General features: G+C 58.1%; 1 protein-coding gene across 4 annotated transcripts in view; it reads right to left on the bottom strand.

The window, feature by feature from the left end:
* Nucleotides 1-615: 615 nt before the first annotated feature.
* Nucleotides 616-15,573, bottom strand: part of PSD4 (pleckstrin and Sec7 domain containing 4) — a 37,487-nt gene continuing 22,529 nt past the window's right edge. For 2 of the 4 annotated variants that reach the window (XM_060169196.1, XM_060169197.1), the window contains exons 3-17: nucleotides 15,016-15,141; nucleotides 14,638-14,716; nucleotides 13,749-14,130; nucleotides 9,735-9,911; nucleotides 9,221-9,301; nucleotides 8,974-9,086; nucleotides 8,706-8,764; nucleotides 8,459-8,548; nucleotides 7,386-7,639; nucleotides 6,876-7,036; nucleotides 5,731-5,801; nucleotides 5,476-5,639; nucleotides 4,805-4,949; nucleotides 4,380-4,523; nucleotides 616-2,859 (exon numbers count right to left, since the gene is read on the bottom strand). In XM_060169196.1, the coding sequence (XP_060025179.1) occupies nucleotides 2,602-2,859; nucleotides 4,380-4,523; nucleotides 4,805-4,949; nucleotides 5,476-5,639; nucleotides 5,731-5,801; nucleotides 6,876-7,036; nucleotides 7,386-7,639; nucleotides 8,459-8,548; nucleotides 8,706-8,764; nucleotides 8,974-9,086; nucleotides 9,221-9,301; nucleotides 9,735-9,911; nucleotides 13,749-14,130; nucleotides 14,638-14,716; nucleotides 15,016-15,141 (2,304 nt within the window). In that variant the 3' untranslated portion in view covers nucleotides 616-2,601. The other 2 variants (XM_060169199.1, XM_060169200.1) reach the window with 2 other exon arrangements.

Raw genomic sequence — 15,573 nt, 5'->3', positions numbered from 1 at the left:
GACCAACCCAGTGCTGAGTAGGAAAGAAGAGTAGGGTGGACACTAGGTGAGTCTAGGCCCGTGGGGTTTGATCCGTTCCAAACCCAGGACCAGGACTGGGTGCTCATTTGGTTTCCATTTTTGTAGTTTCCTTGGGACAGTTCTGTAGGGAGTTCTAGGCTGTCCCCATAAGGTTCCAGAAACTTCTTCCTCAAGATATCAAAGTCCCAACCCTTTGCTTGGATCAGACCTCCCCAGATGGTGGGAGGCCTGGCTGGGCCGCTGTGGGTTTGGGGAAGTGGAAGGGCCTGGTTCTGGTGAGAGGGCGGGGCAGGGGGGAAGGCCTGGGGGCGGCCTAACTTCCTGTTCTTCCAGGAGCACAGCTGTGGCTGGACAACTGGGCCGCCCAGGCTTGGAAGATGCAAGCCCGCCCCCTGGTGGTCACATGTCATAACCACAGCCCAACAACCCACCTCCACCTCCCCAGGCCTCCAGGCCAACCGGGGCCAGGACAGCACTGGCCAGAGGGGGACCCGGCAGCCACGGTCACCTGGCTCTGAAGGCCTCACATGCCCGGGGGGAAAGGGAGATGCCAGTTCTGCAAGAGCAAAGAAGCATGGAAATGTGACACACATGCACACCTGCAAACCAACCTCTGCCTTTTATTCGGGTTTTAGAAATAAGCATACAGGTCAGTGAGGTCAAATAACCCACTCACGGCCATTCAGCCTGTAAGCATCACTCCTGGGCCAAGTCACGTCCACCTGGCGCTAGGCTCCCACCTCAATCAAATGAGACGACCGGACTGCGCCGCGGCTGTTAACTGCCACTGCACGTCAGAGTTGCCCAGGGGGTCTTAAAAATACCTATTGGTGTCCCTGACCCAGATCTACTGTATCTGAATCCCTGGGTGTAGGATGGGAATGTCTCCAGCGAGTCTCTACACTGCCAACTGGAAACCAGAGAGCAGGACAGTCATCTCCCGGAGGCCAGCGATGCGCTTAATCCGTGTTTGAATCCCATGGTACTGGCCCATAAAAGGTAGTTAATATTACTTGTGAAATGAAAGAATGAACACATGAGTGGATAACTAAATGATTCTGAGGTCCCCTCCAGCTGTGACAAACTACATATGTGACCCCTGCACCTGCTCAGTGTGCTACATACACGCCCACAGACATGCACGCACACAGACATGCACGCACACGGCAAGGGGGGTGCGGCCTGCCACCCTGCGGGTGGCCCCAGCTACCCGGAACTGGCTGGCCCTCCCCTCCCCCTACACCCGTACACGCCTCCTCCTTTGTTGGCATTTATTGTGCACGCTTTGGGTGTGTGGCCCGGCCCTGGGCCCTGGCCAGACGCCCGTCGTGGCCCCCGAGTGCCAGCCCCACCTGGTGGAGTTCCAGGCTGCTTGCAAGCACGAAGGGGAGGACGGGGCCGGCAGGAAGGCCGGAGGGGCCGTGCGTCAGCCAGCAGGCGGGCAGTGGAGAGGCCCCTCTTGGCGGGCCGCCTGCTCGCACACTCGGCTGAGCAGAGACAATGGTGGCTGCCCCTGCAGCCCAGCCTCCTTCCCACAGGCAGAGCCTCGGATCCGCGAGTGCCCGGAACCGCCCCCGGAGAACAGCCCGATGGAGCACAAGGGGACTTCCCAGGCAGGGTGGCAGAGGCCCCTGGGAGCAGGCTGGGCCAGGGGAGGGGTCCGGGAGGGTCCTGGAGCCCCTCGGGCATGGAGCTTTCAGGGAAGGGAGCCAGGCCTCCGCCCACCCCACCCCCCCAACTCTCCAGAGCCCCCAGCGGATGCGGACGCGTCACCACCTCTTACCCCCAGCCTCCCTAGGGTCTGAACCCAGAGAGAACTCCTTCCCTGCTCTGGGGAGGCAAAGGCCCCTCGTTCCAGGGCTCTCTCCACCAAGCTCTGGAGGCCGCCACCCCTTCCGGCCTTCACTGACCGCCATCGGCTCTGCTCTGATGATCAGCAATTGACCGTGCAAGGCAGGGCCTCTCTCGTTTGCCCACTGCGAGTGGGTGATGTGTGGGAGAGGAGACAAAGGCAGGGGCCCCAGGGTCAGCCTCACTGAGCCCCTGAACTCGCCGCATCCCTGCCCCTACCCAGAAGGCTGCCCCCCCAGTGGGCGGGGCCTGGTTGGGGTCTCCCAGGACCTCTCCCGGCAGGCCACCTGATTCCCAGAACAAGACCACCCTCAGGGCTGCGGCTCCCCTAGCTTGTCTGCCCAGAGGGCTCTGCTGCCCCAGCCTCTGTCCCGGAGGCCGGGGTTTCCCGAGTACTCTGACTCTCACATAAGCACTGAGCTGCCCGCAGGCCTGGGAAAGGTGTCCGCTGTGGCTTCTGAAGAGATGGAGGGTGACACGGGATGAGCTGTGGGAGCGGAGCCAAATTCCTGACCTCCCATCGCCCTCGGGAGCAGCCAGGGGCAGGGGGCAGCAGTATTGGGAAAACTCCTGTGTACGAGGGACCACAGGGAAGCAAGGCTATCCTTCAGCGGGGGAGGGGCGGGGCCTCATCGCCACCATGCGCCCGCTGAGACGAGGCTCTTCCTCGGGGCTTCATCCCACACCCACCCCAGGCCGTGGGGGCAGAGTCGGTGAGGGGCATCCGCTTCACAGCGGATTGCGGTTCCGCTTGGGGATGATCTTCCGGTAGGTTCTGCGCTCTGAGATGTTGCGCTTGACCTTGGCCGTGGTGGGGGCCTCATCCAGGTGCAGGGACGGGCTGGAGTGGGACTTCTTCAGGCTGGGCTTGGACTCCTGCGGGCCTGCAGCCTCCTTCCCCAGCTGTTCCTCCCACAGGTCCAGGTCATCCGACGGGCAGTGCAGACGGGCCACCAGCAGCTGCAGGTAGGTCTCGTAACGGGTTTTCTGCAACACACGGGCCCCGCCGCCTTAGCACCACCCTGGCTCCAGGTCGGGAGGGGGCTGGGATCGTGAGGGACAGACAGCTCACATGTGAATGACGCTATGGCGATAAGGACTCCTGCAGAAAGAGCGCCGGGCCAAAGGCTAGCATCTGCTTGAGCAACCGTACCTGCAGATCCTGCCGTTCCCTGGGTGTTTTATAGTTACACCTGTAAGTCCAGCCCTGGTCTAACAGCCAACACCGTGTAGTGCCGTGACTGACATCTCTGGAGCACGTTACATCGCTGAGACACTAAAAGACCCATAACCCACTAGGCCCGAGGTCTGTGCAGCACTGCACACACACAGTGCGCATCTGTACTCAGCCCTAAGTGAGTCTGCGCGGCGTTTTAACAATTGGCATCTGGAGGGTATGACGCTAACTACCCTCATCTGTTTAACACTCCTTGGGCCCCTATAACTAGCATCCTTCAGATACAGCTCCCAGTTTACCTAGTGCTTTCCCACCCTCCAGCCCGCTGGATCCCCATCCCAGCCCTGGGAGGTCGGGTGGGGGTCACTGCTCTGCTCTGTAAAGAGGGAAGTGAGGCCTAGGGAGGGGTGGGCCTTGCTAAAGGTCCCAGCTGGTCAGAAAGTGGTAGGGAGAGGCTGGAATGCCGCGTGCAGAGCTGGGTCCTATCGGCCACACGCAGGGGCCTCTGGGAAGTGGTGCGCTCACAGCGATGGATGCAGCCAGTACGCCAAATGGATGAACCAGAAAGAAAGGGAGAGGGCAGCGCGAGGGCCGGTGGGCACAGCCAGGAGGTGACACTGACGCTCCCTTCTCCCCTCTCTGCCCCTGGGTGGCCTGTGACCCCTTCTGTTCCCACAATGCCCCTCGCCTACCCTCCTCCTGAATTTGGGTGCAGGGTGCGTGCTGGGTGGGAAAAAATGTTTCAGCATCGATCACAGAGCTAATAAAGGTCATTCCTTAGTTACGACCATACACGAGGCACGGATGTAATTGGAGTCTCTTGAAAATGTATCAGGTTTGGACAAGTCGCTTAAGCTCTCTGTGCCTCAGTTTCCTCATCTGTAAAATGAGGATTACCGCCCCTATCCCCAGAGTAGTTAGATAATAAGATAATCCATGCAATGCGAGCTTCAGAAATACTGCCTATTATTATTATTAGGTAGGTATTAGGAGAAATAATTCTGTTAAAATATAGGTTTCCCTTCAGTGTAGGAAAAGCCAAATATACTCTTGGGAGCAAAGACATGTATGAAAGTAACATTCCCTAAGAGTGTTTCCAGACAAGCAGCTGCTATGTGCCCCCAGGACAAGAGGGGAAGCGGCCCGAGTGCACACGGACACACACAATTTGCGCACGCGTGTGCACACACTCGTGTGGAGACAGCGCACACAGCACCCCGTGTTCTCACAGGAGCACCTCCCCCTGCCCTGAGCCAAGGCTGCAGGGACAGCCACGGCCACGAGAGGGCGGCAGAGGGTCCAGGCGGAAGGTGAGGCGCGGGCACCTCACCTCGTACTCCAGGTACTCCTTCCGCAAGCGGTAGTCCTCCAGCTCTCGGCTGCGGCCCCGCCGCTCCGGTAAGTTTCTCTGTAGATCCAGCAGGTCGTCGGAGGCAGCATCCAGGCAGCTCTCGTGGGATCGATGCTGCTCCTCCTGGGAGCGGGAGACAGTGGGGGAAGCTGCTCCGAGCCCTCCCACTCCGTTCCGGGCCCAGGTGGGCAGCCCAAGAATCCCCCCACACCCCCGCCCCCCGCCTCCGTTCCTGGGCTCAGGTGTACACCTCGATCCCCGATCCCGGGCCTAGGTGTTCAGCCCATCCCTCCCCCTCCCCCCCAACTTTTCCTAGGCCAGCTGCACAGCCTCTCATCTCCTTCCTAGTCCTCCGGGGTGCACCCCCCTCCCGCGCGGCATCCCACCCCTCCCCCGGGCCGTACCAGGGAGCTCTGGGCGGGGCCCACGGGCAGGATGGGCCGGACGAATTTGCGCTGGGAGCCCACCGCGGCGGGGAAGGGCGGCGCCGAGTGCGTGGCGGCGGCCAGGTTGATGCGCGCCATCCAGGAAGTCATCTCCTGGGCAGTGCTGCAGGGAGAGGCGGCCGTCTGTCCCCAGGACCACAGAGGCCGGTGCTATCACCTATCCCCGCCCTCAGCCTCCCGTGGTCTGCACAGCAGCCAGGCAGCTCAGGACTCAGAGCCGACAAAAGCCAGAGAAGTCCTGCCACTGGCCGAGGTGGTTGACCCCCGCTTGTGGTTTTTCTCAGCAGACAAAGAGGCAAATCTGGGAAGGCAATAGAGTTTATATCAAATGCCAAAAAATGATCGAGGGTTCGTGACTTCCTGGAATCCTCTGTTTGGAACTGAGAGGCTCAGTCGGACTTTCGGGGAAGAGGTGGTACAGTGGCGAAGTGGGCCAAGGGCAGGGGACGGAAGCAGGAAGCCCCGGCTTCCAGCTGTAGCCGGACCCCGGCCAGCAGCCCATCTCAGGTGGACTGGTCAGGACGCCACCTCCCCCCCAGGGCGGGGCCGGTAGCCGTCAGAGGATGAGAGGGGGTCAGGGAGGAAAGCTGGGGCCTTGCCGCTTGCCTGTCCCCCCCCCCGAAACTCACGGTGCCTGGAAGAGGTAGAGGCGCCAGTCGGCCGTGCGCAGCTGGAAGACGTGCGGCTTCTTGGTGTAGTGGGTGGCGGGAGTGGCCAGCGAGTGGTGCACCCCTACCGGTTCGTCCACCATCTGCCCCAGCAAGCTCTCCCCCTCAAGGCCGTGGTCCTCTCCCTGCCACAGGGCACACGGGCTCAGAAAAGAGGTCTGCATCAGTTGCTTATCCTCCCGTGCTGCCCATCGCGGGTGCAGACTCCCTTCCTACCTTCAGGAAGTAGAGGACCATCCCTCGCAAGACCGTGTGGAGCATCTTCCAGCCGCGCTTGCCCCACGGCGCTGCCCCAGGAGCAGAACACAAAGGTGGGTGTGGTGGCCGCCCCTCTGGACCCTCAGACACACACTGTCCCCCCGCTTCCCCTCCACCAACTCCAGTCCCTCCCCAGGGTGTAGCGCGACATGCCCGAGCACAACAAAACACAACCGATCACACAGACGGGCAGTACCGTGTCTCACACATGGGCGATCACTCGCAGATACCAAAACAGCACTATTTACAAACAACCACAAAAGCCGACGCTCATACAGAGCGTCCTGACTCCAAACACGCCCCCGCCCCGCCCACTGACTCCAAACACGCCCCCGCCCCGCCCACAAGCACAGCTCTTCTCCGACATCATTCTGGTCCCATCAGAGAGGCCCAGGGGCTCAGATGCTAGGGCGGAAGGCCGGCCTCCCCACGGTCACTTCCTGCCCTTGCTCATGTGGCATCTCACGGCCAAACGCCAGTTCCCTGGCGGGTCACCGTACCCCAGCCCATCTGGGATCCCATTCCTGCTCTGGTCACGTGGCTGCCCGGCTCCAGAGCCTTCAACAGTCTGCAGGATGAGGCCCAATGCACCTCACGCCATCCTCTTTCACACGCCCCGTGCTCTTTTCTCGGTGGGGATCCCTCTGCCCAGCTACAAAGAATCAGGCCCTCTTTTCCTCCAAGGTTCAGCTCAGAGACCATTGCGTCCCAGAAGCCTTAACTATCCTGTCCCCCACCTTCCACCCCAAAACAAAACCAGAAACCTTGCCCTCCTGCACACGCCACACTCGATGGAGGCCTCCCTACACCACGCAGCTCTTTCTGCCTTTTATACCAGACACTGGTGTGCTTGTCTAATTCCCACCATAGCACAGGGGTTCGGGGGTGGGGGGTCCCTAGGTCTATCTTGTCTCTGCACCCCTCCCCCACCCCCAGCACATGACACAGACCCCGGTTCACGGTCAGCACTGAGGCAGGAACATGGGCTGCCTGTCCTCCGCCCGTGCCGTCTCTCTGCACAGTGTCCCTGAGCACGGCATTTGCACACACACCCCGTTCACAGGCAGACAGATGCCCCCGCGTGGCAGCAGGCAGACACTCACTCTTCTTGCCGTCCGCATCCTGATGCATCTTCCGAGCCAGGATGCCCTGCTTGTAGGTGGGCGCCGTGGGGTCCTGGACCAGCTGGAGGAAGGGGTTGCTCGTCTTGCCAGCCAGGGAAGACGGCTGGGCCTTCTCGGGCCTGGCTGCGTCTTCTTCATCCCTGGACATCAGAGAATCAGGCTGGGGGTGCTGACCAGCCAGAGGCCATCGGGAGGTGCCCACCACCTCAGGACCCCCATCCTCTCTCTCCTGCTGGGAAGCCACACCTCAGGACACCACCCCCCCCCCTGGAGAAGTCCTCCTCCAAAGGCAACCCATCACTGCCTACCATCCCCATACCCTCGCCACCTCTGGTTCCTCAGGTGTTCCCCGGCCCACTGCCCCGCCTCTGGCTCCAGCCACATAGAGGGGAGCCCTGTCCAGGGGCTCCAACTCAGTTCTCCAACTCAGGTGGGTGGGTGGAGGGAGGGCAGGGGAGAGGGAGGGGAAGCAAGATGGGTCTCACTTACACGGCCCACTCGAGCTTCTCACTTCGGATAGACCAGTAGAGGGCCTGGAACAGAAACATACAGGTGGGCCCGGGAGCCTCGGGCCGTGGGGTGCACATTCCGTCTGGCAGAGGTAGGACGGGCGTGCTGCAGCCTGCCGCCTCCACCCCGACGTAGCTGCCCTTCTGCCCCGAGCAGGAAGCAGCCCATGCGTCCGCGCATCCGTGCACACATGCAGCAATGTACGGGGCATGTGCCGAGCCCTGTGCTGGGAGCTAGAGACACAGGGATGATCAAAGCGATCCTCGTCCTTACTTGAGCTCAGCGAGGCCTGAACCAGTTCCCTTGAAGGGGAAACGAATCACCCACATACCATCCTGCCCAGAGGGATCTGACACGACAGGAGCAGCTGACTACCGGGGCCGTCAGTGTATGGCAAGTGAATGAATAAACGAGGTGCTGTGACTTTGAAATGATATGACCAAGAGTCCTCATATCAATGTGGCTGGCTGGCTTCTGTAGCCCTGGCCACGCCCAGTGGGGCACCGGGTACCTAGTAAGTGTTCAATTAATGTTCACTGACTAGACAAGAGAATAAATGCTCTAACTGCTTAGGAAGGCAGACTGTGGGCCAGGCCCTGGCCTAGGCAGGTTGTGATAACAACCCTGTAACATGCTCACTCGCCCTGGAGGAACCTGCCTTGGCTAAGGAGTGAACTGAATCCAAACCCTGGAACCTCTGGCCCCCGAATCCTAGCTCTAGACTTTTACTACTTGAAGCTCTGCCCTGAGAACCAAAACCCCAGGCCTTCCCAGGCCTAAGGATCACCCAGAAGCATGACAGAACATTGTAGGGGCCCAGCCTGAGATTCTGATTCAGTAGGTCCAGGGCCGGGGGGGACCTGTGAATTCACACAAGCTAATAAATTCCAAGGTGACGCTGATACGGCTGGCCCGGGACCCACACTTCTCGTTCCCTTCAGTAAGGAAGGCCTGTCCTCTCCAGGATGTTTCGGCAAAGCCGGGCGTGAGCTCACGTGGCCCTTGGGACAGAGAGCCAAGGCTCCGGGCCCCTGAGCGGCCCCCGTGCGTACCTTGAGCAGCTCCTTGGGGAAGTTCCCGCCGTCCCGCAGGCCGCTCAGGTTGGTGATGAACTCCTGGCAGCTCATGCTCTTCCCGAGGTTCTGTGGCCACGTGGACAGGGGCATCACTGGCGCACATGCCCGACCCCAACAGAGAGACCCCCGGCCGGCTACTCCGAACCCTCCCCAGGTCCCCAGGGCCCTCCCTGACCCCATCCCAGGCCTCGGTTCCCCTTTTCCAGGAGCCCCAGGCTCTCACCTGTCCGTGCAGGTCCGTGTTAAGCAGCATGACGGCACAGGTCAAGGTGTGCACGCAGTCTGCCCCCCAGAGAGAAAGCTCGTTGGAACCGGGACTCCTGCATTTCCTCTGCCCACCCTGGACAGGGTGACCCCCAAATGCTTCTGGGCCCCCAGAGCCCCCCAAACACACTCCCACCAGCCACTACCCAGTGAACCCCCAAGCAGACTGGGGACACTTCCCTGCCATCCTTCTGCCCGGTTCCCCCAAAGGGCCGGCGTCTCCCTACCTACTGAGGAGAAGAGCCCAGGGTTGCAGTGATAGAAGCGCTTGGAGAACTGGTAGAGGATCCGCTCGCGTTCCTGGGTCTCCCCACTGAGCACCAGGGCGTGGAGGAAGCCCCTGGAAGGAGGGCCAGAGTCCAGGCAGAGCCCAGCAGCCCCAGAGCTCAGGGCCGATCAGATTCCAGCCCTGCCGGTGGTACCACTGCCCCCACCATCCCTCCCTCCTCCCCAGAGAAGGCCCCCAGCTGTTACCGGAGCGCACGGTCCAGGCTCTGGCCTCCAAACTGGAAGAAGGACAGGTACTTCTCAGCCACCGTCCTGCTGAAGTCGTTGCTGTGGAGGGAAAGTGGGGATGAAGCGTGCTTTGGGGTTCTGGACTGGGGGCCTGCACATATCCTGGGGCCTGACAGGGGCTGGGGGGGAGATCAAGGGAAAGGCACAGCCAGGCTGGACCCTCGTTTCCAAGAGGGCACTGGCACCCATCCAACGCTGAGTGGGAGGGACATGGGTTTGGGGTGGGGGAGGCAGGTCGCCGGGTCCGGCGGCTCTAAGCAGGGGTCGAGGGTGACACGAATGTGACTAAGAGGAAGAGGCAGGCATGGCAAGGGTCTGGGGGGCAAAGGGGTGAGGGGTGCAGTGGACGGGACAGGAATGAAGGCTCGAGAGGTCAGCGGTCGGGCTGGGGGGACACGGGCGGGCAGGGAGCCCACTGGCTGCTTCCCTTCCTGACTCGACCTCGGCCTTGCTCAGGTTCAAAGCCCCTTACTTCTTCTGCAGGTAAGCGGCCACTTCGGACTTCCGGAAGCCCTCCAGGCGATAGAGGCGGGAGGCCAAGTTCCAGGCCACCTTGTCGGTCCTGACGCCATTCTCCACCTTGCCTCCAGCTGGCGGCCTTTGGCCTTCCTCTGGGGGCTGCGCGTGGGGCACGGGGCTCTCAGGAAGCCTGCGAAAGTCCATCAGTGACCTCAGACTCCCACTTGGGATGGACACGGAGGGGCTCGGGGTCAAGCATCCTCGAGGTCAGTCGTAGGGGCGGGTGTGCTCAGAAGTCCACGCCCAGAGCTCAGGGCAGGAGCTGGAGCTCCAGGGCCTCGTGTGGCCGGGGAAGAGCCGGACCAGGGCCTCCCCCAGGGAAGAGGCAGGGTCACAGCCTGCCTGGCCTGACCTGGGCGCCAGGAGGGCCCAGAGAGGGCAGTATTCACACGAAGCTAGCAAGGGCTGGAGCGGAGCTCGGTACCAGCACTTCCTAAGGTAAACCACAGGGATGTCCTGAGCCGAGTTCACCTCAGGTGGCAGGTGCAGCCCTTTGAAGACCCCAGTGGTGTTTAGTCCATCCCAAGGAGGGGTGGGAATACCTCCCCAAAGGTCAGCAGCCACTCGTGTCCCTCACCTGTCCCGCCCGCCCCATCATGCCTCCTTGCCGCCCTTCCCCTCCCCCAGCTCCAGCCTCCAGCCTCCACCCCTAGATCTGGAGCCAAGGAAGGTGTAAGGATGAAGCGAGAACGGAAGGCGAGACCAGCTTTAGGGACGGTGATGCTGGGGTTGCCACAGGTGGTTTCCATCCCCTGCCTTCCTGTATCGGCAGCCCTGTGGTACAGGAGGGGGCCTTCCAGCAGGGGCTTTGGATGGTGCCCTGCAGAAGTTGCACAGGCCCCAGTAAGCCTCACGGTAGACTCGGAGAACACTCAGAATCCCAGAAGTCACCCAGCCCCATCTCTACCTGACTCTTGCGTTTTCCCTGCAACATGGCAACCAGGTATTGGGGTTTCCTCATTAGTGGAATAGTCACCATCCAGGTTACTGCAGTTAGGGAGTCGTACAGATAAGAAAACTTATCACGGTATGAAAATGTTCACCGACAGACTGCCCACTTATAAAATGCAGCTGCACCTGACAGCCCTTTCCACTTAACACAAATGTACGTCTCTGCCCCCAACGGGGTCAGCGTCTGTGCTGGTAACTTCTCACTGCTTCCTAAGGCTCGTCCACATCCAACAAGGCAGGGCAAACATAATGGAAACCAACTGGAAAGTGAAGTTACAAATCTTGCTGGAAAGGATTTTGTGAAGGCTGTGAAAGTGATGCTGGAAGATTCCAGGGATCACCTGGGAAGCCACTGACAAGTGAGGAACGGGAAGAGTTAGTCCCGTGAACGACCGAAGAGGAGAAAATGACAATAATGACACGCTTGTCACATCTAAAGAGAGCTACTTAGATTATCAGCTGACAAAGCCCTCAAATACTTTTACAAAAATGACCTAGTCAGGGCTTCCCTGGTGGCGCAGTGGTTGAGAATCTGCCTGCTAATGCAGGGGACACGGGTTCGAGCCCTGGTCTGGGAAGATCCCACATGCCGTGGAGCTACTAGGCCCGTGAGCCACAACTACTGAGCCTGCGCGTCTGGAGCCTGTGCTCCGCAACAAGAGAGGCCGCGATAGTGAGAGGCCTGCGCACCGCGATGAAGAGTGGCCCCCGCTTGCCACAGCTGGAGAAAGCCCTCGCACAGAAATGAAGACCCAACACAGCCAAAATAAATTAATTAATTAATAAACTCCTACCCCCAACATCTAAAAAAAAAAAAAAATGACCTAGTCAGTGAGTGTTGTTACTAAAATAATACCTAGATGGGAAGGCACTTGGAGGAAAAAAACCCCACAGGGCAAATATAAATTGGTATGGAATTGTATACTTTAAATGGATGGATTGTATACTATATGAATTATATCTTAATAAAGCTGATATAAAAAAATAAAATAAAATAGGACTTCCCTGGTGGTCCAGTGGTTAAGGCTCCACACTTCCACTGCAGGCAGCATAGGTTCGATCCCTAGTTGGGGAAGTTCCACATGCCACCTCAGTGCGGCCAACAATAAAACAATAAAATAAAATGATAAATTAAATAGACCCTTATGACCTCACTGTGAAAGTTAAGGATGAATGAAAGACATCTCATTGGGCCACCAAATTAGGCCAGGAAAATTAATCTCCTATAGTGTATTAAATAGAAGATTAAATAAATTTACTTATGTAATATTTAGTGCCATTTACCAAGAAAAGCATCAATTAAACCTTTTTTCATTATTTACTATGAAAGTATGGTTCTCATTTTAGGTGGATTTACTTTTATTTGGGGTTGAATTAACTTTAATTTTGGGTATCATGAACCCTCTCTTTTGAGACACCTAGAGACTCTTCTGATTAGTCTGAACTTCTTCAGGGACAGTGTAGCTTTCCAGCTGCAGAAGAGGCTTCTTTGGTTTCTCTGGTTTCTGGCACTGCCTGGGGTTCACCATCACCCAATGACTTCGAGATGGGAGTGGAGTTAACCTTCCAGTTAGTCCAACACTAGGTCCACGACCTGAACCATCACTAGTTTCCCCTGGTCTCTTTCATATGACCCCTGTTTGGCCAAAAAAACCCCTTCCCCATGTAGAGATCCTAGGGGCTGACAGCCTTCATGCAGCATCCTTGGGGCAGGTGGACATCTAGGATGGTTTCCAGTTGGACTATTCCTACCCCTGGTCGCAGTTCTAGGGTTACTTAGTCCTGCTATGGACCCCAAGATCCACCATTCCTTTGGTCCCAATCAAACCTCTCCTTGCTGCTCCGGCTTCCCCTGAGATCCGAGTCAGCGCCCTGGGCCTCCCAGACACATCCTCAAATTCAAAGCGGCACGTAATCCCCACATCACAAGCTCTGACCTTCCCTCTCCCCAGACCTGCCTAGCATGGCCCCCATTTTTCTGGGCACATGGCCTTGGTCAGGTCAGGTTCGCTGCACACACCCCTGGTCCTCTCCTGGTGTCCAGCCGTGGACACGTCTCCCTGGCTCTGCCTCGACACGTTCAAGTCCTGCCCCACGTGGATGACTGTCTGCTCTTTGGTTTCTTGTGCTACCAGACCCTCCAGTCATATAATCCTGGCTTAACAGATATTAGTATGTTAAGTCCCAATGTGCTTTTCTCACGTCACCTGCCTCCAGTCAGAATGAACATCAACCAAAAGTGTACATATAGTAAATGCTGGAGAGTGTGTGGAGAAAAAGGAGCCCTCCTGCACACTGGAGTGGGAATGTGAATTGGTGCAGCCAATGGAGAACAGTATGGAGGGTCCCTAAAAAACTAGAGTTACCGTATGATCCAGCAATACCACTCCTGGGCATAGACCCAGAGAAAACTATAATCTGAAAAGACACATGCACCCCAATGTTCACAGCAGCACTATTTACAATAGCCAAGACGTGAAAACAACGTAAATGTCCATCAACAGATGAGTAGATAAAGAAGATGTGGTATGTATGTGTACACACACACACACACACACACACACACACACACACACTGGAATATTACTCAGCCATAAAAAAGAATGAAATAATGCCATTTACAGCAATACGGATGGACCTAGAGTTTATCATACTAAGTGAAGTAAGCCAGACAGAGAAAGACAAATATCATATGCTATCACTTATATGTGGAATCTTAAAAAAAAAAGGATACAACTGAATTTATTCACGAAACAGAAATAGACCCACAGACATAGAAAACAAACTTATGGTTACCAAAGGGGAAAGGGTTGGGGGGGCAGGGAGAGATAAATTAGGAGTTTGGGATGAACAGATACACACTACTGTAATATAAAATAGATAAACAACAAGGACCTACTGTATAGCACAGGGAACTATACTATTTTGTAAGGACCTATATGGGAAGAGAATCATACCAGGTACTCTTAGATGCCTGCATCGTTAGGAGGCAGAGGGTGGTTAGAACGACACTCACCCTTCTGTAGAGGTCAAGAGAACGTCGGGCTGCCTGGATCCAGCCTCGGCAGTCCCGGCTGGGCCGTCACTCTTTACTTCCTTCCCTGGGCTTGGGGCCTCTCCTGCCTTCTCTCTCTCCAGGGAAGTTGGTGCTGCCCCATCTGTCTCCAGGAATGAAGGGCTTGAAGTACCTAGCGTCCACGTGGAAAGAACGCTGCCCCGGTGGCGGCCCCAGAGCTGCGGGCTGCCTTCCTGGGAGGACAGGGGGCTGGGCCGGGGGCTGGGGCCTCTGGCCTCAGACTCAGGGCTGCTCGGCTCCGACGAAGAGGCTGGGCTCCCCCGGGAGCCAGGGGACACGGTGCAGGGAGCAGACTCCTGGGCACACTCTGCACGCCTGTCACCTGAGGAAGAGTGTAGAGTAAAGCTGGCATGGGACGAGGAGTAGGCTGAGGGCCAAGGGGCAGAGCCAGGGAACAGCCTGGGCTGCCACCCCCAGCAGCTCCCCCGTCCCAGGGCTCCTCCCTGGAGCGGCACATTCTGTCCCCTGTCGGGCAGTGACACACCACACATAGGGACAGCGGGCAGACGACTCCCAGAACTTCAGTCCCAAGGTAACCGGAGTTTCAGGGCTTGCTAAACCACTGAGACCCAGGCATCCAAACGGCTGGGACTTTTGTACATTTCTTCATTTACTCTATGAGATGAGTATTTTAAAACCCATCGTACTGATGAAGCCACAGAGGCAGAAGCAGGATTTAAGCCCAAGTCTGTCTGGCTCCAACACAAAACAAGGGGACTCCTTAATGACACCCCTGACACTCCTTAATGACACCACCCCTGGAGTGTCCCCACTCCAGATTCCAAAGCCTCCAACCACCCAATTTCCCAGACCCCATATTGGATCTCACCTCTGTCCTGGGGGCGAAGAGGCCCCTGGGGCCAGGAAGGAACCTCCTTGGTCTGCCAGCCCTCGTGACTGGGCAGGGCCTGTTGAGAGAGACACAGACGCATCTGTGAGCCCCGGAGGCACTGAGAGGTGAAGGGGGCAGTGAAGGCATGGGGGAGGAGAGGGAGGGAAGAGGGACCATGAGTATACAGGGCCCTCCCCCCTCCCTGCTGTCCTCCCACCCAGACCTCACACCCTGGTCTGGGCCTCAGTTCAGAAGTGGCACCCCAGATGGGACCCACATCCTAGGGGTGCTGGTGCTGGGCCCTGGAAATCACTGGCTTCATGTTCCTTCTTTACAGATGGAAAAGTTGAGGCCCAGAGAGGGGAAGTGACTTGCCCAAGGTTGCACAGGATACGTGGCAGGGCTGGCATCAGATCCCACACGTTCTGTTTCCCAGGTCAATGCTTTGTCCACACAGGATGCTGCAGAAGGGGCAGGGGCAAGACTGGCTCCCAGAGGGGTCTAGGGAAGCAAAGGAGAAGAGAGAGGTTTGCCCAAGGGAAACTGCTCCCAGGGCCTTCCCTTCCAGCCTTGGGGCCTCATCCATGCTCACAGACTTCTAGTCTTCTCTGCTCTGTCTGCTCAGATGGTCCTGTCTCATGCAGCATCTGCCCAAGGAGGGGCTGTGCTGTAGAGAGGGGGACAGCCCCCAGGCACTGGGCTGGGCCCTGCCATCCCAGATGAGCGCAAACGGCCGGCTCCCAGGACAGGGCTCCCAGGCCTCCCTCTGAGGACTCCAGGGGCCCTAGAGCAACCAGGCCCCAGCATGCACATCACAGGACACAGGCACAGCTGCCCTGCACAGGGACCCCAGCCTGTGGGTGGAGGGGCCTGGGCGGTGTCAGCAGCTCCTCTGATCTCGGGGTCAGCTGAGAGCTGCTCTGGTTATGAGCT

This window comes from Lagenorhynchus albirostris, chromosome 13 (genome assembly GCF_949774975.1).
Source record: "Lagenorhynchus albirostris chromosome 13, mLagAlb1.1, whole genome shotgun sequence".
Classification (NCBI taxonomy): Eukaryota; Metazoa; Chordata; class Mammalia; order Artiodactyla; family Delphinidae; genus Lagenorhynchus; species Lagenorhynchus albirostris.
Note: the sequence above shows the minus strand (reverse complement) of the source record. Positions and strands in the feature narration are given on the sequence as shown.